At 56.4% G+C, this 24,576-nt stretch overlaps 9 protein-coding genes and 1 non-coding gene across 10 annotated transcripts; 4 read left to right on the top strand and 6 right to left on the bottom strand.

Annotated features, from left to right (window-relative positions):
* Window positions 1–325: 325 nt before the first annotated feature.
* On the bottom strand, window positions 326–411 carry MFIFM68171_t72. The gene is given in 2 exon segments: window positions 326–361; window positions 376–411. It is a non-coding gene; the product is annotated as a tRNA-Arg (tRNA).
* A 356-nt stretch (window positions 412–767) lies between these two features.
* On the top strand, window positions 768–1,389 carry MFIFM68171_05538 (uncharacterized protein; the record flags this gene model as incomplete). The annotated part of the gene is made up of 2 exons (XM_071060958.1): window positions 768–1,024; window positions 1,077–1,389. 2 exons carry the CDS (start codon window positions 768–770, stop codon window positions 1,387–1,389), a joined length of 570 nt encoding a protein of 189 aa, XP_070917059.1.
* Window positions 1,390–1,593: 204 nt separating this feature from the next.
* MFIFM68171_05537 (uncharacterized protein) lies at window positions 1,594–2,064 on the bottom strand (the record flags this gene model as incomplete). Its single annotated transcript, XM_071060957.1, has 1 exon — window positions 1,594–2,064. One exon carries the CDS (start codon window positions 2,062–2,064, stop codon window positions 1,594–1,596), a length of 471 nt encoding a protein of 156 aa, XP_070917058.1.
* Window positions 2,065–3,449: 1,385 nt separating this feature from the next.
* MFIFM68171_05536 (uncharacterized protein) lies at window positions 3,450–3,944 on the bottom strand (the record flags this gene model as incomplete). Its single annotated transcript, XM_071060956.1, has 1 exon — window positions 3,450–3,944. One exon carries the CDS (start codon window positions 3,942–3,944, stop codon window positions 3,450–3,452), a length of 495 nt encoding a protein of 164 aa, XP_070917057.1.
* Window positions 3,945–5,989: 2,045 nt separating this feature from the next.
* Window positions 5,990–7,910, top strand: MFIFM68171_05535 (uncharacterized protein; the record flags this gene model as incomplete). The annotated part of the gene is made up of 2 exons (XM_071060955.1): window positions 5,990–6,443; window positions 6,502–7,910. 2 exons carry the CDS (start codon window positions 5,990–5,992, stop codon window positions 7,908–7,910), a joined length of 1,863 nt encoding a protein of 620 aa, XP_070917056.1.
* A 1,136-nt stretch (window positions 7,911–9,046) lies between these two features.
* On the top strand, window positions 9,047–10,349 carry MFIFM68171_05534 (uncharacterized protein; the record flags this gene model as incomplete). Its single annotated transcript, XM_071060954.1, has 2 exons — window positions 9,047–10,133; window positions 10,204–10,349. The coding sequence occupies 2 exons, from the start codon at window positions 9,047–9,049 to the stop codon at window positions 10,347–10,349; spliced, it is 1,233 nt and encodes a 410-aa protein (XP_070917055.1).
* A 2,594-nt stretch (window positions 10,350–12,943) lies between these two features.
* On the top strand, window positions 12,944–15,025 carry MFIFM68171_05533 (uncharacterized protein; the record flags this gene model as incomplete). The annotated part of the gene is made up of 6 exons (XM_071060953.1): window positions 12,944–13,022; window positions 13,083–13,202; window positions 13,267–13,548; window positions 13,603–13,707; window positions 13,766–14,719; window positions 14,775–15,025. The coding sequence occupies 6 exons, from the start codon at window positions 12,944–12,946 to the stop codon at window positions 15,023–15,025; spliced, it is 1,791 nt and encodes a 596-aa protein (XP_070917054.1).
* Window positions 15,026–15,593: 568 nt separating this feature from the next.
* On the bottom strand, window positions 15,594–17,563 carry MFIFM68171_05532 (uncharacterized protein; the record flags this gene model as incomplete). Its single annotated transcript, XM_071060952.1, has 5 exons — window positions 15,594–16,525; window positions 16,687–17,058; window positions 17,151–17,210; window positions 17,269–17,419; window positions 17,480–17,563. The coding sequence occupies 5 exons, from the start codon at window positions 17,561–17,563 to the stop codon at window positions 15,594–15,596; spliced, it is 1,599 nt and encodes a 532-aa protein (XP_070917053.1).
* Window positions 17,564–19,071: 1,508 nt separating this feature from the next.
* Window positions 19,072–20,452, bottom strand: MFIFM68171_05531 (uncharacterized protein; the record flags this gene model as incomplete). The annotated part of the gene is made up of 3 exons (XM_071060951.1): window positions 19,072–19,980; window positions 20,033–20,160; window positions 20,218–20,452. The coding sequence occupies 3 exons, from the start codon at window positions 20,450–20,452 to the stop codon at window positions 19,072–19,074; spliced, it is 1,272 nt and encodes a 423-aa protein (XP_070917052.1).
* A 1,895-nt stretch (window positions 20,453–22,347) lies between these two features.
* Window positions 22,348–24,245, bottom strand: MFIFM68171_05530 (uncharacterized protein; the record flags this gene model as incomplete). Its single annotated transcript, XM_071060950.1, has 4 exons — window positions 22,348–23,344; window positions 23,406–23,612; window positions 23,691–23,814; window positions 23,867–24,245. 4 exons carry the CDS (start codon window positions 24,243–24,245, stop codon window positions 22,348–22,350), a joined length of 1,707 nt encoding a protein of 568 aa, XP_070917051.1.
* Between the last annotated feature and the right edge of the window lie 331 nt (window positions 24,246–24,576).

Here is a 24,576-nt window from a genome sequence, read left to right as displayed (position 1 = left end):
TCAGGTTTAGACACCCAAAGCAACCACAATTCCAAATCTGAGCCAAGGGCTCCGGAATAGTCCTACGCAGGCCACACGGAAACGCCAAGAATGGGAATGCGTCATTAGCGCGCAGGTTTGCCCGTTTTTCAGGACGTTCGACACTCTCTCCCTTGTTACTCGTTGTCGACATGTGGTCCGACCCGGCTCCGGAGAACGGGTATTGGTGGAGGATATGGTGCGTGGAAACGGTGAGAAACCTGTATCCACCTTATGGAAAAATAAAATAAAAAATAAAAAAGGGGGGGGAACGGAATGGGAAGAGTACGTACGGGCTGCCAAAAAACGATCCGCCCAGGGGTCGAACCTGGAACCTCCTGATTGCTCGATGCTAGATCGTAGTCAGACGCGCTGCCATTACGCCAGCGGACCATGCTGGTACACCCTTGTTAGAGGCGTACTTACAAAGAACTTCTTGAACAATGATATCTCAATGTGCAAGACCTTCCATGACCATATGGCGCAAGGCGATAGACTCCGCATGAGGCACGCGTCCTCTGAGAGATTCTCTCTATGCGAGATATTGCGATGGTTCCTTTTCCTCTCACATGGGCTCGGATGGTAGCATTCTGAAAGGTATTTACCGTGGTTGGAGCGGTGTGCTACGGACGTCCGAATGGCTGTGACGCCGTCAACGTGGCTGCATGGACAGATGCACGTCTATAAATACTGCTAGCTTCATCCCCTTCGATTTCATGTCTCTTGTTATCAATCCGTCCGTCACCACCATGCGATTACACGGCGCTCTGACTCTACTATCCGTTGCGGCCCGCGAGGCCGTCGCGAACACGGTCGCCCAGCCACTGAACATCACCGCCTTGTCCTCCCGAAACGGCTATTCCGTGCTCGAGTGCTGGCAATTGTCGTCCGTTCCAACCGATGCCATGTCGGCTGCAAACTATGCCGTTGGCAACACAACTGTGGCCACCTGGTCTCGAATCGAACCGCGTACTCACATCGGCGAAGCCTGGGCGCCGCACGTCCAGTGAGATTTGTTCTACCACGCGCAGAGAAGTCAACGTGCTCAATCGATGCAGATTATCCATCATCTTGAATGGGCTTATTCGAATCACATCACCCGCACCTGTCGCCAATGCCGTCAGCGCGTCGGTTTGTGCCCAGGACGGTCTGTCCGGTGACGCGGGCCGGCCCGATCCCAAAGTGGCCTACATCATGCCCGGCACTATTCAATCATCGGTCCTCATTGCCGCGGACATCAGGGCAGCTAGCATCATTGCAGGGCATTTCACCGAGTTTCCGAGCGACGAGCCAACGATCCTGGTACAGATACCGTTCGTGGGCAACAAGGCGCCGAAGCACACGGTTATCCATGATGGCCCATGCGTATAGTTGCGTTGTGCCGGATTTGATAGGTACTCTTGTTTCGCGGGCTCTTCCATCCCACAGCGTATAGCAATCCAGCGCCAAACCCCAATATCAAAATCGAGACCTCGAATGCATCCGCTGCCCATCCCGTTCCCTTTGGCTACTAGCATCGTATCCCCAATCCCCACAATCAAGTACATGAACCAAGATTTGGGCCAGCTCTTAAGATTATGACAGTCCGTACTTGCCGCCCTCCTTGTACACCGGCTTCGCAGCCACGCCGCCGTAATCGCTCAGCCCGTGACTTGGGCGACCATCGCGGTCCGAGTCCACGCGGGGATCCAGTGCGTTCGCGACGCGTGACTTGTGCGGGCCGTAGGTGCCTTCAGGCGCGCCGAAGCCCGTATCGCTGGCGAGCGCCGGCGACCCGTCCGGTGCCGTGCGCGTCTCCACGTCAGACTTCCGACCCATCTTCACTGCCCGGCTTGTGATGGATCCTCCGGCGCCGGTGAGGTCGTTTTGCTCCGCGCGGGCGGGGTGCTGTGCCTCGCTCGGGGCACTGAGTTCGGGCTGGCCGTCTCCTGCGGTGTTTCGATGGGCATAAGGGCCCCGCGTGTTGGCGTCGTAGGTCTCGACTGTGGCTTGCTCACGCCGGCTCGGGTTGAGCGCGTCCTTGATGGCTTCAATGATGTCGGACATGATGTTATACGTACTCTTGATGATGTTGCGGTAAGTGTAAGCCTTGTGTTTCTGCGGATTAAGATTGGAATTTCACACGAACATTTGCGACTTGGGCTGTCGCAGGTGACGTCATCGCCCGCGAGCAGACAAATCCGCCGTGTCATGTGGAATTCGATTACCTTATGATATCATACCACTTAACACGGATGTGTGACACTCACACTGGCCACCAATCAAATCTGCATCGACTGCTATTATCGCAGTATTCCAGAATTTCCAGGACACGCATAAGAAAACTGCACCTGCTTCGTTTTGCAAAGGTCAAAGGTGCCGCTCCCGCCCTGAAACTGGCCCATTGACAGCAGTTATTTGAGGATTCATGACTGAATCTGGTGCTATGGGGGCTGAGGTCGCCTGAGGGCGATTGAGTTGTACTACGACGGGACTGCCTGCCCGGAATCCGGCGGCGACGGATTAATACTATGGACTCGAAAATGACATTCGGCTCTGGCGTTCTTGCAGAGGTCCGTTCAAGTCCAATGCTGGCGATATACAAAGCCGAGGAGCGGTGGCGCGGTTCAGAGCCCATAGGGTTTTTACGTGGGCATGACGCTCGACCATGTCAGGCCTTCCACCAGAGTCAGTCGTACTCCCGAACCGATACCTTACGTAGTGAATATGCAACGAGGACCTGACGCTGCTGCCACCTACCTGCCAAAGATAGATGCCGTGCTGTTGGCCTACACTCCGAGTCCTGAAATATCGGGGCTGTGAGCCGAAGATGCACCCGGGTCAACCATCCGAGGCTCAGTCCCGGCAACGGAACTCCCGGAAAGCTTGGGCTTAGAAAAGCTGTTACCCGAGCCACCTCTGGCACAGCAGCACGGTGTTACAGGATTCACGCCGCTTCATCAACCGGGCGACTCTCCTCGATTGATTGATTGCCCCTTCTGCCAGCGGCCGGCGCAGTTGCTAAGGCGGTGCGTTGACATCTCGCGTAGCATTAGCGGCATTGTCTGCTTCCTGTTGTGTGTCTGCCATGCCTGCGTGCCTTGTCTTGCCGGGCGCCGGCTGGTTTAAGCAAACAAGTCACTTCTGCTCCTAGTGCTACAAGAAAGTCGCTACGCGGCAGCACAGTGGCCTGGTAGTCGTATCCAACCTGGATTTGGTGCCGTTAAGGTATGCACAATGATTATTGAGACCACCGTAACTCGGCTATTCGCTTTCGGTGTTGAGGCGTCTGTACTCGGGGCGGGGGGAAGAGCACCTCATTCATGTATCATGGATGCTTACCCCGGGAACTTATTCACTGGCACAATGTACTTTATAGCATCGCTGGTTATAGATTACGCATTTTTCATTGGCTCGAGCAAGATCATTCCACATCGCAATACCTTATCCTGTTACGTGTCAATCCCCTTTCCCTGCGCTCCCACTATTCTCAGAGTTGAGAAAACGACCTCGAACCTTTCACAGAGAACAACGCTCTCGTCCCCGAACTCGTCGTCCTTCTGCTGGCTCCGATAAAACTCAATATGCCCCGTCCGATAGGCCTCATAGTCCCCTTCGGCCTCGGCCAGCGCAAACTCCTCATCGACGTCGCGGAACTTGCACTGCACCATCGAGGTGGTGCGCATCACCGCAGCTGGGCTGCCTTTGCCATCGAGAATGACCGAAAGATCGCCCACCCCCCAGTAAAGCGGATCCGGCACCGGCCACGACGTTGTCGCCGTCTTTTTGCCCTGTATGGCAAGGAGTAGACGCTCGTCGGCGAGGGCTGGGCTCGTGCCGCCAAAGTTGAAGACATCCTTTGGAGCGGGAAGATCAACATCGAGGGCTGCTGAGGCCATGGCCATAAAGGCGACGATATCGGGGCGACTGGGGTCGGTGGCCGACATCAGTTCGTGTCCAAGCGAGAAAGGTGGCCCGAGCTCCGTTTCTTGGAAGTTTTTGACTTCTTATTCCTGGTACGGTGTGAAGCCCGGTGCAGTGCGGCCAACAAGATTCTGCCGGTGACTCACGTCGGGATTAATCCCAACCCAGCCAATACCATGAAGATGTTGCCTCAAATCACCGCTGCTTAGTGTACTCTTCAATTCGTGATCGGCGAACGAGGGGGAGTGAGAATGGAGCGGCCTGAGCGTAAAGGGTGTTGTCCAATGGTAGTCGGACCACATCTTGCGCCACAAGGGATGCGGAATTGGGGAGGCCCCTAACGGCCGACAAAGCCGCGAGCGGAGCTGCGAGCAGTCCACAAACGCAACGGCCCAATTGACAGCCACGGGCTTGGCGAAAGCTAGAAATCGCCAGTCGCCACGAAGGAAGCAAGTGGTCCGCGTCGTCCAAGCGGCTTACACGCAGTTCCGACCTCTAGAGTGCCTGCAGCGCTTCAAGGTCCACCCCACCTAAACCAGCGTCTGCTAAACGCCCTCTCATAGACCATCGTGGGCAGCGGCACGGCCCACCGGCGGGCAACCTCTAACGTTAAGTTGTTAGCGCGGTGTCGCTACGGTGCTCCACCACACCGTCCCGGCCAACCCTCATTGAGTGCGCTCTCCACCGACATGTCCATCGGCTGTCTTGAGAGAAGAAACCGGCCCGCGGACCGTGCTGGCGGTTCCGTCACGGTCCCGGACCGCTGCTCATCAAGGCTGACGCGTCTTGACCCGGCCGCGTCGGGCATCTGACGAGGATCGTTGCCGTAGATTGTCGTCCGGGCTATTATAGATACTAATCCTTTTGCAGTAGGCGGGCCTCGGCGGAGGAACGGGCTGACACCTGCCTCGTCGATCCCGGGGCAATATCGAAGCCGGGTCGGTTCTGAGCGCTAGACGGCAGGTTCGGGTTCGTGAAGACTGTTCAGACCGCGTTAACCCCGCCTTCTTCTCCGTTCGTAACCCAGTCTGCGGGCCGCCAGCTCAGCAGCTGCTCAGACGTCGTCCACTGCGCTAACATCTCCCCTTTTGTGCAACGCCCAAAAGTGAGGCACCGCATCGTGCAATGTCCGTGGACCTTGACGGCTCTGGCTGCCTGGTCGCTGTTGTGGGAAACAGTTTTCGGCGGCACTCTCATCGATCTAACCGATGTTGCGCCTTCTTCGCGAGCCAAATGACGCTGTAGCACCTGCTGAATCTGGCAACAGAACGCTTGGTCCGCCTAGCTCGGCTCCGCCATGTTGGCTGGCCCGACCCACCCTGTGTAACGGTCAGGCGTCCCAAATGGCATGACGGCGGCACCGAGATGCGGGAGCGACTCCCCGCAACCGACAGTGCGCCGCGGCAAAATTTGCGGAACCGGGCGCAGCAATCTAGCGATGTCGGCATGTCTACAGTACAAGGCGCCCCCGGCTAAGGATCTGTCAATGTTGGATCGCCCCGCTGAGAGGGCTACAGTAGCTGCGCTGCAGCAGTACGAGTTGCCGCTGCGACACCCCTGTAATCGTTCTGGCCGTCGTCCCGTCACTCGGCCTGCAACGTGGCCCCGGGGAGCCGACCTTCTGCCTGCGGACTAACACCCGCGCTGGCGAGCAGCTTCCCGAATCGTCCATCACGGCGACAAAAGGGGTCGAAGCTGCCTGGAACAGCAGCAGACCCGCGCCGAGATCGGAAGTTGCCGATGGCTTTCTCGCACTGCGCAAAAGACTGGAAAGCCAGAGGGAGTCTAGATTGTCCCGATTGGCCGTAAGCCCGCGCCCTTCTGAGCAATCCCCGCCGACGGGGAAAAACGCACGATTTTCGCAGGGAACGCTGCTGCGGTTCCAACGGCCGCGCACGCCCAGCATTGCCAACTGCCGAGCGCACCGAGTCCTTCTTATACCGCGCATACCGTCGGCACCGGGCTCTGGCGAGGCAGTGCCTGCACGCCGTCTCGAGCCAAGCTGGCGCGCAGCAGCCGGGATCCCACCCCGAACCCCGACCCCGAATTTCTCTCCTATCACCCCCGAATGGCATCGCCGAACGCCGTCGGCGGCCCGCGCCCGCCCGCGCCCGGCCCGCCGAGGCACGTCTACCGGTCCCTGGAGCGCCTCCCGAACGAGCTGCTGCAGCCTATCGCCGAGGGGCTGGTTCCGGCGGCCCCCCTCACGACCCGTTTCGCTCTCCGCCCCTCGGGCACCTGGGAATTCAGGGACGCTGGCCACCAATGGGCTGACTGGCTCGCCGCCCACGGCAACCTGCTCGCTTTTGCCCAGACTTCGCAGCGCATGGCGGCCGTCGCCAAGCCCTGGCTCTACCACACCCTCGTCATCCCCACAGGGCCCGCCTTGGTAACCCTCTTCCGCCGCATGAACGAGCGCCCCGAGATCAGGCCGTGGATTCGCAGCATTACCTGCCTTGCCAACGTCGCCGGCGTCCTGACCGCGAACGAGGTGCATCGCGAATGGCAGAGGCAGACTGGAGGTAGGGGCCATCGATGACTCACCGCGCCCACGGGCAGCCGTCTGTTAACCGACGTCAGTGAGCTGGCAGGCACCGCACCAATGCACCATCGCCTTGGACCTGCTCAGGGCCGTTCTCCTAAACGCCCCCAACCTACGGGACTTCCTCGTGGCCTGCCCGGACCAGGAACTCGCTCAGCGCGGCTCCGGGCAACCTGCCGACCTGCTCATGCCGAGTGTTCGGGATGCAATCCTCCGCTATCTGACCGACTCGTACCCGCTGAGCTGCCAGGTCCTCCCGGCTGCCCACTGCGTCCCTCTCGATCTCATGCGGAGCCTCGCGTCCTTGCGGATTTACTGCCACAGGGAGGAGAGCGACCGCGGGCTGACGCTGTCCCGCATGCTGGCCGATGTTGCTGTTGCCAGCCTGCCACGCCTGAAGAACCTCCGGACGCTCGAGTTGTGTTGCTCGCCGGCGGCTAACGTTTTCTCCGATGACATAACGCTCCCACCGTTGCCGCAGATAGAACATCTCCGCATCTACGGTACCAACATGCACGAGCCAAGGCTTGTCGCTTTTTGCCTGGCGTGCGTCAACCTCCAGACGCTGGTTGTGCACTTCGAGGCGAGCTCTACCGACGACGACAGAGACCTGCTACCCGAGGGAAAGACACTGAACGATGCTCTCGCCGGGCTGGCGGGGTCATTGAAGACGCTGGAGTTGGTGGCCCTGTCTGAAGGACACTATCTAACACGTGGGAGGGAGAGGCCGAGGAAACCTGAGAACCACCGGCTACGCTGCATCCCCGAACTGAGGCGGTTGGAAAGTCTAACACTCGACTACCGGGGCGTCTTTGGCACGCTGGGCATTCTGGAAGAGGATGATGGCGAACGGCTCTGTCAGCTCTTGCCGCCGTCGCTCCGCGACTTCACTCTAGTGTGCGAGTGGGGGACCGCCAGCGATTGGAAGCAGAGTTACCTTGCCAACCTAGACATGGTGTTGCACGGCGTTGAGTGTCTCTGCAGCAGCAGGGCACACCGGCTGGCGAGTATTTCGCTCGCGATACACTCATGGCCCGCGGAGAGCAGATTCCACAGGCGCTTCAAGAGGGAAGTCGAGACTGCCCGGCAACGCTGCGCAAGGGCCGGCATTAAGTTCAGGACCTTTGATCTGCTTCCGTCTTACCAGGACGAAGACGAGATGGAACCCGCCGAGGAGGAAGGGGACGGCGAGGAAGAAGTTGAAGACGGCGAAGAGGATGCAGAAGAACCGGTCGAGATTCCTGATGAGGAAGAGTACGAGCTCGAGGAGGAAGACGAGGCATCAGAGTACTACTTTTCAGGCGACGAGTCGGATCCGGAGAGAGCAGCCCGGCGGCCACCGACATTCGACGCCTTCCTGCAGCGGCTCGGCGACGATCACGGGCACAGCCTGGACGAGCTGTTCTACGCCTATCACGAGGACCGGTGGGACGAGTATCTGTTCTGAGCCGGTCGATGTATGGCAGGCTCCTCAGCGACCCTGTATGGCCGTTGCGAGAGCGCTGATAGGGCTCTGAAATCGGCCACAATGGATGTCGCCACCGCCCGGTCCGGCCGAGTGGGACATTATGGATGCGCTGCGTCACACAGCTCGCCAGGGTCCTCGTCTTGCACGATACTTATGACCGCGTGTTATCAAACCGCATCGTAGCCACGATAAGGTACGCAATGCGCCTCATTGACTAGCCGCAACGCTCTTGCGGCATCGCGCCGAGCCTGGATCTCGGCATGGCTTGCCGCGTTGTGGCAGACGAAAATTGGAAGAGCCCTAGAGCCTCTCAAGTACCGCCCCATACTCGGCGCAATTCTGCCCCTGAATGGGAGTTTGCGGCCGAGGGAACTGCCGGGCTAGGAAGGGCGGCAGCCTGGTTAGGAAAGGCAGTGATATACCGGGTTTTAGATGATGTGATGAAAGATCGACGTGGCTCGGGTACCATCTTGGGTGCCAATGCTCTGTTCGCTAAAATGCCATTTCAAGAGCCTCTGGTATAGCGCACGCCCCCGCATGCCAACCCCAGTCCATAATCGTCGTAATATCACGCGGGTAAATATATTTCTAGACTCGCAATGGTGCTGCGCTCCTCATATCTCCGAGCAAACCGAACGCGCCGTCTCATATAACCTGCATCACCCGTCGATTGCCGGCATTGGTAATGGAAGGCGTCGCTATTGCCGGCACACCCCTGGACTCTCTTGATGAGCCCAAACTGCCCCTGGATGATGCTGCTAACATATCGATAATGAGTTACGCGCGTCCGATATATCTGCGCTTATTGTATTGGCTTAGAGCAGGACACGACACTTTACAATTGCCGTGGATAGACAGTTCTCTTCTGCACTTTAGCATAACCGAAAGCTTGATAGCTCGAGCTCGCCACCCCCTGCCACCCCCTCCACGAGTTCTATCACACAATTTCAGTGCGGGAAACCTAGGCAAGATGCGTATTTGTAGTCATGCAGCGCTAAACGCCCTCGCCTACCTCTATGCAGGAACGGCACTCTTTTCACCTCGAGCCTTGTTATCGCAAGCATAGCCTCGCCTAAGCACGTCGAATCCTGCGTAGTCTAGCGAACATCACCGCGATGCCAGCAGACGCCCCGACACGGGCTTTCAGCCTGGTGGTCGCTGCGGCCTCTCTAGTGGCCGTCGCCCGGGGCGCCTACCCCCTGACGACGGATTCAAATTGCCATTGCTACAAGACCAACGCGACGACCTCCAACTACTTCTCCCACCACCACTTCTTCGACTTTCGCTCGCTCTCGCGGTATGTCAATGTCACCAGGCCTCTCGACAGTTTCGAGGCCAACGCGCAGGCCCCGCCGACCAGCCCCTTCTTTGCCGATTCGGACTTCACCCGGACGTGGGCCATCATGAGCTGGAACAACTCGGCGCTGCTGAGCCTCGACAACACGACCCTCAACGACGCGACCTTGAAGATGGTCAACAGCCCCAACAACATCTACATCGAGCGCGACACGGACCGGGCCTGGAGCCCATTCTTCAACCCCTGGCTGCCCCCGCCGCCGGCACCGACGGGCACCCACCTAACAATGCGCACGGTTCGACACGCTACGTTCCAGTCCTCTGCCGAGTTTGAATCGGTCAGCCAGGGTTACCAGTTCTTGTCTGTGCGGATGCAAGCGCGAACCAAGGGCGCCTCGGGCGCCGTCACGGCCATGTTCACGTACCGGCCGCCGCCGACGCCGCACAACATCTCGGGGGTGCAGGAAGCCGACCTCGAGATCCGCACGCGCGACCCGCCCGTGTACGTGCAGTACACGAACCAGCCAGCGTGGAACAGCACGAGCGATATCCCGGACGCGACGAGGAACGTGACGCTCCCAGCGGGGAAGAGGTGGAGCGAGTGGGCGGATTACAGGATGGACTGGACCCCCGGGAGCAGCACCTGGTACGTCAACGGGCATTTGGTGAGCGAGATCAAGTTTCAGGCGCCGCGGGACCCGGCACTCGTCATCTTCAACGCGTGGAGCGATGGCGGGTCGTGGTCGGGGCATATGCCTATCGGCGGGGAGGCGTATCTGCAGATCAGGTGGATCGAGATGGTGTACAACAACACGGACCCAGGGGCGGGGAAGTCGGGCGGTTGTAAGAATGTGTGCAGCATCGATGAGACGACCAGGCTTGGAACTCCGGTGCTCATGACGAGTGGTGGGTGTGCCTCCCGAGCTGCTCCCGTTTCCCGTTTTTGCTGTTTATGCTGACGGTGGCTTTCTCACAGGCGGAGTACAGCAACAGCCTCAGCCCGCGGCCTGCGAGTCGGTGAAGTACGGCCAGTGCGCCGGGAAGAACTGGAATGGGTGTCGGGGCTGCGCTACCGGGAGCACGTGCCGGTTTCAGAACGACTATTATTCTCAGTGCCTATAGGGGCTGAGAGGAGGTCTTGGCTTTTTTATATTTGGCGCAGCCTTTATCAGTGTTTTGTGTTGTCCCCCGGACGTTCTCGCAATGAGATGGCTATTCTCGATATCTGTTCCCGGGCACGGATTTCAGTTCCTCATCCCAGCAGAAAAATAGCAGTATCACGCTCGTTTACGATAGTTGGATGCAAATTAAGCCCTCAGATGGCTTGCGCCCAGGCATACATATCGGGCGCAAGGATCTTGGATAGAAATGACCAATTGGCATGTGGAGTGGAGTGCTTGAGGCTGATGGCAGTGATCATCTGGTCCCGCTTGTCCTTCCTTTAGCCACTTCCGCTGTGCATCCATGGACTGTGAATGGATGCCGTAATAACGGCCACTTTCTCCCTGCCCAGGAAGCACGCAAGGGGCCCAGGGTCAACCATCCACGTGGGGGCGTTCGGCAAGATCTGTTGAGGAGATCTGTCGGAACCGTATTCCTTCCGTCTTGCGGGCGGTGTTGTGGTGTCTAGTCGGGGGGGGAGGTCTTGCGGTCCATCCCAGCGACTCCCTGCTTCAGAGACGGGATTGGGTTGTGTCTGAATACGGATACCGAAAGAGTGCAGTGCCGTGTGAGTATCTGCCAGGCATTCTATCTTAATCCCTTACCCTGGCGCCACTTTGTTGTTGCCAAGTTCGGTCAAGCGTATGATCGGCGGGTTACGGATGGATCGGGCAGGAACGGACAGTGGCAAGGTTACGAAACAGACCAAGACTGACTGGCGAGCGACAAACCAACCCCGTCATCAACTGCCGGCGCGACATTGTTATTTCTATCGGGGGCTTGGCACCGTTTAGGGATAGGCTGCCCAGGGCACCGTCCGGCGATCTTGTTGTGCGATTGATAGAAATGCCAGACCTCCTGGGGATAACAGCTCGGTATCCTACGCAGCCCAAGCGTAACTACCTACTCAGATGGACAGGTTGCACCTAGTCTTCGGATTCCCGGGTCTTGTGCATCTAGAAATGGCGCACCTCTTTCAGACTCGGTCGGCGAAATTTTGATTCCCTACTAGATCTGACAGTGGCTGCTGCCATGTACACCTTATCACCTGCAGGGGGTAAGCCGGTATTGGCGCGACTGCCAACCACGCGTGTTTGTCTCCGGCCCGCCCCCACGTTCGCCAAGTTGTCTTGATTTACTCAAGCTTCTCTTGGGTGGTGGTCTTAGACACGGCCGTTGCTGGATTCTCTTGGCCTGACAGACACAAGCAGATTAAATATAGTGGGACAACCAGAGCACCGGGCTGACAAACAGCAGCGCGGAGGCCCCCGCGTATTGCGATTGCAACTTGTAGCAGCCGACGCCCTTGGTAGATGCCCACTCAACCAACTATTTGAGCACGTGGTGGAGCGGCATAGTGGTGCCAAATCCAAGTGTGCTTTTGGTCGCCTGGCTGGTTCCACCCGGCACACATTGCTTGACCGACTCTGGCGCCCCTTTGCTTGGCGCGGAATCTGTTTTTGGCTTCTTCGCGGCAACGTTCGGGATCCCTGTCGCGCGGCTTTGTTCGAGTCGTCGAGGCGGCTGCTCTTGAAGGAAGGTTGGAGCGGTGTGCTTGGCGTGCGTCTTGGCGCGCTGAGCGCAGATCCAGACCAATTCGAGTGAGTTGAGGCGTTTGCACAAAAACGAGTCCTCAGCGTTTGAGACTTGTTTGCACGCGAGACATTTCCCCTTGCGGAAGCATCCTGCGTCCACTTGATTGCTACGCAACCTAGCAGAGGCACGATAAAGCGCTCTGCTGGGCCGTCTCAGAAACCTGGCAACGTGGAATTCGTTGACTATCACCCTGGGGCGACCCTGGGGCGTCGTCCAGCTTGAAGCCCGCCATGTCTCAGTCATGGACAGTCTTGCGCGGCAAGCGCCACATATTGCCAAATAAGCATGCCAATAATCAGTGCGCCCTGCTCGTTTTTCGACACCCGATGCGTCCCCCCTACCCCGCCGTCGCCAAGCCGCAGAGGGGCGACCAGGGCAGGGTGGCGACATAAGAGCAAGAGGAGCCGAGAGAAAGCTGGATGTAGGACAAGTGTATCGCCTGTTTCAGCACTCCGGGCGAGCCTGCGTCTCCGATACGTTCCGGGATCCGTGGGGCTCCAGATCAGCAGCGGCACCGACAAAGCCACGGCGGTCGCTCGGAGAGCGCAAGCCTCGCCATTGGCTGCGAACGCAGCGAAGGTTTTTGCTCCGAGGGGCGGCTATTTTTTGATGCTCCAAAATGTGTTTTGAGACTGCCAGGACCAATCAGCCGCCCACGTGGGGTCCGCTTTGGGAAAGTGATCTTGCGACACTCGGGTTTGTTCCATACCCATGACGGCATGCAGTACTGTACCGGGCTGTGGCATCCTCGGCGACCGACGTCCAGATGAGGGCCCATGGCCTAGGCCCGTCCATGGTCAGTGACAATCGAACTCGGAGGCTGGCGGTCACGACATCCGCCATCTCGTCCTTAAAAGCCCGCTTATGCCCAGCATGGCTTCCTGCTCTTGCTGCAAAGAGATCTGTGCAGCTCATCTCCCGTTCGAGCCCTGGCCGGTAGCGCATCCGCCTATGCAAAGATGGCGCTTGACCAGTACACCTATGTTTTCGTCATCGGCACCTTCTTTGCTCTGTTTGACGCCTATAACAATGGCGCGAGTGAGTACTCTGCGTCGCGGTCCCGGGGACCCGGATGATGGCAGCTGACGGTTCGTGTAGACGATGTCGCGAATGCCTGGGCCACCAGCGTCTCGTCACGGTCAATCACCTACAAACAAGCCATGATTTTCGGCACAATATTCGAGATCCTAGGAGCCATCACTGTCGGCGCTCGCACCGGTTCGTCCCGTCGTTTTCGTTAACATGATGCTCGCATGATCAACCCGATGCTGACACCACATAGCCGACACGATCAAAAACCAGATCATCCCCAATGACGCTTTCCAGGGCAATGCCGGCGTCCAGATGCTGGCCTTTACGTGTGCCCTTGCCGCCGCATCCTCCTGGGTCATGTGGTGCACCCGTCACTCGGCCCACGTCTCGTCGACGTACTCGCTCGTTTCCGCCGTCGCAGGCGTCGGCGTCGCCACTGTTGGCGCTTCCCAGGTGCAATGGGGTTGGAACAACGGCAAGGGCCTCGGCGCCATCTTTGCTGGCCTGGGAATGGCCCCCGCTATCTCCGCTTGTAGGCACCACTAACCGCCGTGTGGAGTGGCCAAAGCTAACACGCACTTTTCAGGCTTTGGCGCGATGGTGTTCATGTTGATCAAGTTGACCGTGCACATTCGCAAAAACCCGGTCTCATGGGCCGTGTACACGTCGCCATTTTTTTTCCTGATCGCAGGTATGCACCGTCACCCCTATGACAAGAGACGCCAGGAGACGCTGACTGTCTTTTTCAGGAACCATCTGCACCTTGTCGATCGTATACAAGGGCTCTCCCAATCTGGGCTTAGGCAAAAGACCCCCGCAGTTTATCGCCGGCGTGACCCTGGGTGCGGGCGGCGGCCTTGCTATCTTCGCGGCCTTGTTTTTCGTGCCGTATGTCCACGCCAAGGTCATCAAGAAAGACTACACCGTCCGGTGGTGGATGGTTATCCAGGGGCCCCTGCTCTTCAGGCGTCCCCCGCCGCCGGATGCCGACAGGTCTATGGCCGTCGTCCCCAATTATGCCGTCGTCCAAGAAGACGATGACATGGTGATTCTACCGGCACCCCCCTCCGCGCCCTCGATTGCCAGCTCAGACATCGAAAAGAAGCTTGCCGAAACGGAGGTTCAGCAGCCGCATAAAACGTACCAGCAGCTCGTGGCCGAGGGAGAGGAGAAGCTCCACGCCAAGCTCAGGCAGAACCAGGGGCCTATCGGCTGGGCTATGCGCACTCTGCACGAGAATCCTATGGGCGCCGGCCAGCTCTATGAGCTGCACAACATCAAGACCCTGCTCAAGCGCATCCCCGCCATGATTGTCGTCGCCGCGCTCTACGGCCTCCATTACGACATCCACGCTGCCCAATCAGGTATCGCTGGCACCCCTGAAGGCGAGCGCATGGCCATGGTGTACGGCCACGCCAAAAAGTACCCCAACGAAGTTGAGCACACGTACTCGTTTGTGCAGATCATCACGGCCTGCACCGCCTCCTTCGCCCACGGCGCCAACGATATCGGCAACTCTGTCGGGCCATGGGCCGTCATCTACACGGCGTGGTCTACCGGCAGCGCGGCGGCCTCCAAGGCCGAGGTTCCCATTTGGCAGCTCGTCGTCCTCTCGGCCACCATCTCGATCGGCCTGATCACCTACGGCTACAACATCATGAAGGTCATGGGCAACAAGATCACGTACCACTCGCCAAGCAGAGGTTTGTCGCGCCCTCCGTCGTGCCTCACAGGTTCCGCAGGCTAACGCATTTGCAGGCTCGAGCATGGAATTAGGCGCAGCCATCACAGTCCTCATCTTCTCCCAATACTCCCTCCCTGTGTCCACCTCTATGTGCATCACGGGCGCCACCGTAGGAGTCGGACTCTGCAACGGCACGTTCAAGGCGGTCAACTTCCAACGGGTCAGCCTGCTCGTCATTTCGTGGATTGCCACCATTCCCGTGGCGGGTACTCTCGCCGGAGTCCTCATGGGTCTCTTCCTGAACGCCCCGCATTTCGGCGCGTAGGTTTGCTTTCTCTCGAGTTCATAGCGAGGCGTTGGCCGGCACGGTACAAAGGCTTGGGTTGCTATCATTCTATTTTAACTTGCATTTGGGCTGTTTTGCGCGAGATGATTTCTAGACTAGACTCCGTAGAACAATCTGTATATTTTGGGGACCTCTTCTAAATCATGAGCTAGCTAGGGCGAATGCTCCCGAATCCAATCTTCCCGAGGTACAACCGAATCACCTCGGATGGGCCTCTAACGTAACTGTCTCGATAAATCTATACGGGACAACAATCCTCGGTAGCTCTGAGAAATTCATTCTTCCAGAGAGCGGCTTTCCTTCCTTCGTAAGTTACAGCGCCCTCACAAACTCGGCCGGGACAGGTTTTCCCGCTGGGCCTATAGTTGCAACAGGCTCTTGAGGCCGTTATGCCTTTTTCTTTTCTTTTCTTTTCTTTTCTTTTCTTTTCTTTTCTTTTCTTTCTCTCCCTTTTAGTACGTTGGTTATCTTTCATCAATTTACCTATCTCTATGTACCTTCTTTTCCACCCTTAATTTTCCTTTTCCTACCATAACTAGAGAAACTACTACTTGGCTGATGGAGCCTCCGTTCTCCACTGTTGCTCCCTGGGTTTAAAGACCACGTTCGGCCCATCATGGTCAGCCGTAGCAATATCATAGAGCTGATATTCGTCCTTCCTATGCCTCCCATTTCCATCTCCAGGCGTTCCCTCGCCCAGTCTTCCCGTTTCACCAGGGGCAGTCTCAAAGTCAAAGTACCACAACGTTTTGGCAACAACAAGACTGGTCTCCATGTATGCCATCCCCTTGCCCAAACACCCAGTTTCTCCGAGCGCGAACGGCGCGTGTGCCCTTCGCATTGTCAACAGATTGTCAGGTGATGTAGGCCCACCCTCGTCTGACCCCAGCCACCGCTCGGGTTTGAACGTAAATGGCTCGGGGAAGTACTCGTCGTTATGCATCACGCAGTAAGGGTTAACTCCCACCATCACACCCTTGGGGATGACGTGTCCGTCAACGACGAACGGTTTGTCATAGTCCACATACGGCTCGCGCCAAAAAGTGCCAACAAACGGCGGTGCCACGCGCAACGTCTCGTCGATGACCGCCCGAAGATATTTGCACCCGCTCAGCAGTGGGCCGGTTTGGATGTCCCTCCCCGACCGGAACGTCGTACGTATCTCGTCCGCTAAGCGCTTGTATGCTTCGGGGTATCGGCACAGGTAAAAGAAGACGGCGCTGAGCGCTGTTGAGACGGTTGTACCTCCAGCTGGGAGGATAAAAACCGCCTCCGCCCAGATCTCAGAGCGCTTCAACCCTTCGTCACCGGGGCCAACTTTTTCATTGAGCGCGATCGAGTAAAAGTCGTGTTTCGCTTCCTTTGGCAGCTCCATGCGGGCTTTGATGATTGACTGCAAAGCGTTGTTGAAGTTGCGGCCGTTCTTGCGAGTCAGGCGCCTCAGGATAGGCCAGGTGTTTCCTAATAAGGGCCACGCCACTGGGTCATTACCGTCAGGTTATCGCGCTTCGCAAACTGGGGCTGAGACGAGTGGAAGGAGATAATTTTTGGCAGCCGTGTAAATGCTTCTCACGCGGTCCGTCCCCCTCGCTTCTCCATATGAAGCGGAGAACGGCGATATGAGCAAGAAGAGAACGTACTAAACAAACCAACAATCCGATTCATGTTCGTCATTGCCTTGGGAAAGATCCTATTCTTCTCCTGAGTCTGCGTATGCAGAGGCTGGCCAAACGCCAACTGTCCTGCAATATCCGCCGTCAACCGCTCGCATTGCGGGGACATGTTGATTGGGCTCCCGTCTGCTTTTAGCAGCTGCTGCAAGAAGATGTCGATCTCATGGCTCATAATGGGTTCAAAGATGCGTAGAGACTGGCTGGACAGGACTTGACCGTAGACTTTTCGTTTGTGTTTATGGCGGTCTCTATCCAAGGTGCCAAAGATGTTTTTGTGCTTGTTGAACTGTGTTTGGTTGTAGATGCGGGCTTTGTTCACGTTTGGGTTTAGGTAGATGTCTATGCCGATTGTCAGGAACTTCCGTAACGGCGGATGCGGTTGGATGTGACATCTCGTGGAGTTGACAAATAACTTATCGGGGTATAGGTACCATGGAGTGCAGTAACTGTGTTGAACACTAGTCGATTTGGTGCTGATCTGAATACGGGCCCTGGTCGTTCCTAACGTCAACAATACACACACATCACAACGAGGGAAATACGGCGTACCATATTTGAGGTGATCATGATACGTGGCAAGATGAAGACGCTTCTTAAGGAGGTAATAACCACCGTAGCCATCCGTGAGCTTGGCGGGGAACGGGCCTGGGTAGTTACTGAGTGGGTGCAGGATGGTTTGGTAGGCAACAAGGAAAAGGACCTGGCATGTCAAGCGTTAGTTATCTAGGTATCCCCGCCGAAGCCTAAGTAGGACGCGCACCAGAGAGATCAAGCTCCCAATGACATATGAGACATATGAAGCCGTTAGAGGCGTCAGTGCCGGTATGATCTCCGACAAACCCATGTTGGTGGTCAGAAGCGGCTCAGCCAGTGTTGTAAAGAGAACTATTAGCTATGGAAATCAACGGGCTTTAGGAGATCAAGCTCGCTCGGCATGAACTAACCGCTGTCGGCGTTGACGAGAGTTCGATTTGAGCTATCAAGCATAAAGCGGGGGACGTTCGGGATGGCGTGAGCCTTCCTGCCCCGATTGGATCAAAAAAAAAAAAAAAAAAAAAAAAAAGCGCCACAACTGTGCTTGTTTCCCCTGTTGTCCTGCAGCAAGCAATTATTTCCGGCCGGCCGTACATGTACAGTATTGTGTAGCACCGTTCGTCGGCAAGGCAGACACTGTGCCTCGCAAACAGCACAACAGTCCCACTTTTGCACCCTCCCTAACCCTCCTATTTAGGTAGGTATCTTGCTCACCGCTACGGCGTGAGTACGGAAGACCATGTGAAGATGTACAATCGAATATGTAGAATTTAAATGCTCAGTTAGTTTGATGACACGCGTGATATGCGTCGAGATTCTGGTATTGTAAAGTAGCTCTTTCTTCCAACTGAATGATTTTGTTCAAATTTCAGCAAATCTTGGGGTATCTTTGGCGGATTTTTTTTATAAAAATATCTCCTTTCATATATCTATCAGCATCTCGTCGCGTATTGCGCACACCTTACGCAGACTAGTTCGCAGAGGGTGTCTGGGTAGATCGGCTGAAAATTGGGGGTGAGAGATTGACTGTGACTCAGGCTCCGATTACTGTCGCAGTGTTTGCAAGGCACAGCAACAGTGCGATTTTATCCTGTAAATCCATTTCCATACAGCGATGCTCCTTTTCCGTTGCATTGCATTGAGGCTTCCCTCTGGAACGCGCTTGCTGACCAATTGTTGCGTTGCCCGGCCTGCGAGACTTCTGACAACCGGCCCTTTTCTACCCTGGCACCAACACACGTTCCCGGTTCACACGAGGCGTGGTGGTGGAGCAGTGGAAGAAGGGGGCCACAAGCCCGCCGAATGACTGGACCTTGTGCCCCACCGCTCGCTAATCACGGGTGTTTCGCGTGATTAATTTCGGCAAGAGATATCACGTTTCTGCCCTGGCACCGACACCGGTTTCCTGCTTTGGTACTCGAGGCGTGGTAGTAGTGTAGAATAGGTAGCCAAATAATCTCTAAACTCCGCTGGGGTCACCGCGCCCGCCGAGGGGCCTCGTATTCCGTCCCTACCGCTCACTGATTAGGTAACTCAGATACCCGGCGGTCTCGAATATTCGATGGACACAAAAGGTTTTGTCCCAGGCACCTGAGGCGTCGTTGAGAGATGAAACCTAATGTGGTGCGTGGTCGATATCGGCAAGAGATATCTGGAAGTTTACTGGAAAGATTTTACAACCTCAACGCTGAATTTGCAGGTCTTGCTGGCGAGACAATATGCCTACTATCAATTATAAAACCCACTACCTATGAATCATCAAGAAACAAAGCATGCGACTGTCAGGGACAATACGTCCAAGACATGGCCGCCTGTTCCTTACCTCCCTTGACGGCCTTCAGTTCTGCCCATAGCCGAGTCAGACTGTGTCCACCCGAATGGCGATTCTCCGGACACTGGCGGCGTCGGACTCAAGTGATGACCATAATCCGTCATCTCGGGTAGATGTGCGGCGTCCTTGTCACGAACAACCTCCAGCTCGTCCATATTTATGCTTCTCTCATTCTTGTCATCACCGGTCCCCGTCCGGCTTCGGACCGTAGTTGGTAGTATCGGCCAGGTGCCTGCCGGGTGGAACTGATTGGAATCAGAATCCCCGCCTCCTGTCGTACGGCTCCTGATCACCTTTGTCCATGAACCTACTGATCGCGCCATCTTGTAGGGTAGGCCATGCTCGGAAAATGTTTTGGGCAACGCGGGCATGCAGAAGACGAGCAGCACGCACGTCACCTCCGGGAAGGACCACAAGAGCACTGGCGAGATAGTGTAAGTCGAGTCTCCAGGAGCATACTCGAGCGCAAACGTGGCGGCAACGCGGCCCGCGGCACAAGCTGTGGCGAGCAGGCCCATTCCGAAGATGGCTGAGATACCTAGGCGGCGTTCTCTGTGCATTTTCATCGACCAGATGATGGGCTGTGGCAGAATCAGGATCAGTAGATCCAAGACCACGTTGAAAAAGGCTGTGACGACTCCCAAGGCCTTGCGGTCGATGCATCTACCGGCAACCCAGGGGTAATAGATGCTCTCGTGCGGAATGCAGGTTATCGCCGAAGCGATGATGCTTCCCGTATAGAGCAGTAGGTTGGCCATAATCATAATATAGCTGCTCCAGTAAAAAAAGGGGCGCGTCCTGTCGGGCGCGAAGATGTGAATCCATTCCAGCAGGATGGCCGTCTTTGCAAAGAGCAGCGCCCCTGCGTAGGATATGGTGAGGCCAAACGAGAGGAGCTGTGGCGGTCAGCGGCACGCACACCACGGGGCTGGATAGGAATATAATCACCTTTGCTATTTCGACAATATCTCTGAAGCGGACATTGTACTGGTGGACAAAGGACCCGCAAATGCGGAGGAAGTCGAGATACACCCAAGCAAGTACGATGTAAGTTGCAAATGCGAGCAATCCCAAGTCTACGACAACCACCATCAGCAATGGCAGACACAGGCACTGCAGGCTAAAGCACTCACAATCCTCAAGTCTCACTTTCTTCAGGATGAAGACTTTCGAGTAGATTCGCCCCAGTACCGCCGTTGTCGACAAAAACAAACACAGCACGATGACGGCGATGGCCTCTGAGGTGCGATTCGGCGGGTTGTCAAAGTTGGGCACAACGCCGGGCGGCGGTGCGCGGGCCGGGCCATTGAAAATCTGCTCTTGCACGGCAGGCGGCAGGTTGGGGAAATTCTGGATGATGCTAGCCATGGTGACTGTGTGGGCGCCTTGGGCGAGTGACGATTGCGCAGCTTGGGAAGGGGTAAGTCTACCCGGCAAGGTACTTTAGGCAGCGAGCGAGTCGCCGAGCGGAGTTCAAGAAGAATACGCGCAACCCACCAGGTTGAATGAACGGAGACTTCTAAAGGCGACGGACGCCAGGGGGTTTGGCAGGCAGGACGGGAAGTCGCAGGTGCGGCGCGGGGAAACTCGCCTTGACCAAAATCGTATACGTACCGTGATTACAGCTCTACCTACCTGCCAGTTTGACCTACCGCGCCGCAGACGTGCTTAAATGGCACGACATACGCATTAATGCTGCAGTATTTTGTGGCATGGATGGAACTGCGTGCAGCCAAGCGACTGGTCGCGGTAGTTGGTGCTTGTTTTCCTAGCCTTGGCAACGAACAGAGCGCTTAGCGATGCTCTGATCGTCGGGGTGGGTGGCGGGTGTGTCCATTGTGCCCGATACCTTCTTTGGCCCGTAATCTGGAGCCATCATAATGGGATCAAACAGCGGCATGGGCCTGGCGGTACAGGAGCTACGCTGTTGCAACGCACGTCGCAGGGCACTCTTTTGCAACGCGCGCAAGGCGGAGCAGCAGGCTCACCCGACAGAGATTTTGTATAATAGAATCCTGTTACATGAGGCGTTGAGAGCGTGTGGCTCATGGCGATGATTCGCCGCCACGAGCGCATCGTAACATGCGGGATAAATTTCATACCCACCTCAAACCAAGCAGTTGGGGGCCGATTGTTGAGTGCATACGTCACCAATACCGTAACATACCCGCCCCAGACATCCCCCCTGTTGGTATTATCTGCCGGGGAATTCGCTCCTCCAGGACATGAACATCAGTTGAGATAGCGGCAGCGTTGGTTTGAGTAGGCTCAACATGCGATTTCTCTGTTTGCATGGGAGAGGGACGGATGCCGAGGTACTGTACATTATGCTCCCTGTTCACATCCTAAAGCATTGGAGCAGCACACAACTGACGCCCGCTCGCAGGTCTTCAAAAGTCAAACTGGTTAGTCTTGCCTCATACCGTATTTTTTTTCCGATCCGAAACGGCTTTTGACACTTGTATAAGCGCGGATTCGCGAGGCCCTCGGTCAAGGGCACGAATACGTGTTTATAAACGGAAATGTTTCCGGCCGACAGGTAACAGGTTCGGGGGTCGTTTCCAACGTCACGAACCAGGCTTGGACTAATGCATCATTGATGCTACAACAGGCCCCGGCCTTGACGATGTCACCGGAGAAGAACGTCTTGGCTTCTGGCCATGGGGAAGGGGTGGCGAGGCCAGCGAGGCCAGCGAGGCCAGCGAGGCCAGGTTTCGCGACGCATATCACGACATGCACGCTTTCATCAGGTCCAATGGTCCATTTGACGGCATGTTGTGCTTTTCTGAAGGTGCTAGCATCGGGGCAACCGTAATGATTGTTGACGCACTGAGGCATACTCGCGAGGAAGGTCTTGGCATTAGGTGCGCCATCTTTTTCTGCGGTGTCACCCCCCTGGATTTGAATCTGGACGAGGTGGAGGGGCGCAAGGGAAGGTTTCTGGATCCTGACGTGGACGGTGTTTTACTGCGTGTACCCACGGCGCACATCTGGTCCAAAGCCGGTGACGTGCTTCCGGGAATGGGTGAGGTCCTGCTGCGGCTGTGTGATGAGAGCATGAGAGAGGAGTTGCTCCATGACCTAGGCCATGACATTCCCGGTGCGAGATCTGATGCCTGGCTGCGCGAATCAGTAAGAGTCATTCGAAGGACCATTGAAAGAGCCAAAAGTCAAAAATGATTGATCAGTGATTCTGATCCATCGGTGCTACCTAATTAGTAGTGGTACGAGAGCCGAGGCAGGACAGTCTAGTATACATGATGTCAAGCAGGAACAATTTGTTTTCCCTTCCATAAGAGCAGCGTCGGCGGTATCTGGGCAGCCGAGATGGCACAAAGGACTAACATTTGGCGATTGTACCCTTCTGACAGAGTTCGACGGGCTTCCTCCTGTTGCCCGCTCACGGCAACGAAAGCGGGCGCGTTTTCCCCCGTGATACCCAGATATCCGTTGAAAACAGACGTTGCAATCGCTAGAAACATGGCGCTACCCATGGTCCGGAACTGGTTGGCGATGGCCATACCAACAGCTTGGTCACGCTTCTCGACCGTGAAAGGAACGACGATATACACCATTGTGTATGTCAGGCCACAGCCGAAGCCTGCTAGGATCAGATATCCATATACCTTTGTCTCCACTTGTAGGGACGCGCTCAAGGCACTGAGCAGGGCGTAACTGACGACCTGGAAGACTGAGCCGACAAGTGCCAGATAGATGGCCGGAACCCTCAGCTTGCTGCTCAGTGTCGAACCGGCCATTGAGCCCACAGGAAACATAGCCCCGAACGGAAGGAGCCGGAGTCCAGAGTCCAGGCTTGAAAGCCCGTTGACGAGCTGAAACCGCTGAGGTAACTGAAAGGTCGTTACACTCATCGGTCCGCCCACCAGCAAGATTACCACCAAGATCCCTATCATGACGCGGTTGGTGAAAAATCGCCAAGGCAGTACCGGCTCCCGTGGTTTGATGGCGTTGGTGACGCGGCGTTCCCACAGTAGAAGCGCCACCCAGAGCACCGTTGACGCAACTAGTAGGATGATCACGTATGGCGATGCCCATGGGAAACGTGAACCAGCTTCCTGAAAGCACGCCGTGAAGGAGAGCACCGCAGAGAGCAATAACAACGAGCCCGGAACATCCAGCTTGGTGAAGAGCGACTGGAGCGTCGTTCTATTGGCTTGTATTGGCCCTTGTCGCGCATGGGGGAAGCCTTTCGGCATGCCGAACAGCACGAGGCCGAGTGTCAAGGCCCCAACAGGCACACTGGAAGCGTGTTACGGCATTCAGTCCCAGCATCCTTAAGAGCGGGCTCGGGGAGACATACTTGAACAAGAATATCCACCGCCACGTTGTCCCCTCGCTGATGGCAGCTCCGATTATTGGTCCCAGTACCGTACCCAGAGCAATGGCAATGCCAGCGTGGGCGACATACTTTCCGTACTTTTCGGGCGGCGCGAAGTCGATGATGAGGATGGCGCTCATGGTGAAGCAGCCACCCCCGCCCAACCCTTGTAATCCGCGCAGGACGATACTAGAAAGAAAGAAATCTGGTGAGATGATCTTGTCTTGTGGTTGGGGACGGAGGTATCGGCATTTGCACCGTACGTACAGCTGCTCGATGGTCTGCGCGGCGGCACATCCGCCAGAAAAAATGGTGAAGATCAGGATGAGGCTGGCAGTAACAGGTTTACGGCCCACAATGTCGCTCAGTTTCGCGGAGATGACAATGATGGCTAGCACGAGCTCAGTAACAGGCCGCAAAGTCCACGCATGGAGCACACATACCTACGAAACCCAGCTGATAGCTAGATAAAATCCAACTTGTTTTGTTGAAGCCACCAAGGTCGTTGGTGATGGCTACCAAAGCTGTGACGGTAATATTGGTTTCAGCCGAAACCAGAAATATCAGGATGCCGATCAGGGCTGCAACCATGAAGAAGCGAACCCCAGAAAGATAGGTTCGGTCTTGGCCATTTTGCCAGAGCTCTGAGCCGTCACCGTCACCAGTGACAGGTACCGGTGTAACCGAAGCTGCCAAAATGCTGGTCTTGGGCTCGACATTATTGTTCTCGACAGTGCTGCCTGGATGGCAAAGATGCTTCTCTCCTGGTCCTAAAGCCTCGGTGCCGGTGTGTCGGCTATCCATGTCAACCCGCAACGCCATCGTCGGGCAGTGCTGTCCAAGGACAAGCCAGGCAGAAAGGGAGACTTGGGGGGCTGTGGGTATTGTCAGACTCGTCTGGGGCTGTACTCCGGCACATATCACTGTGTCCAGCAATGTGCCGTGGTGGCCACTACATATTCCTTGCGTAACATGGCGCCGTTGCGAAGTCTTCGATTCGGATCTGCCTGGTGATTTACCGAGCAATGCCTCCTTGTAATTTACCCGGTACCTACATGGGTTGACACTACTGTGGAGCCCCACGTCCGTTGCTACGCCACCGCGCCGAATATAGGTAGCCTGCGGGACAGCCCTACGGGATGCGGCGCCATGT

Source organism: Madurella fahalii, assembly GCF_045866475.1.
Source record: "Madurella fahalii IFM 68171 DNA, scaffold_3, whole genome shotgun sequence".
NCBI classification, from domain to species: Eukaryota; Fungi; Ascomycota; class Sordariomycetes; order Sordariales; genus Madurella; species Madurella fahalii.
Note: the sequence above shows the minus strand (reverse complement) of the source record. Positions and strands in the feature narration are given on the sequence as shown.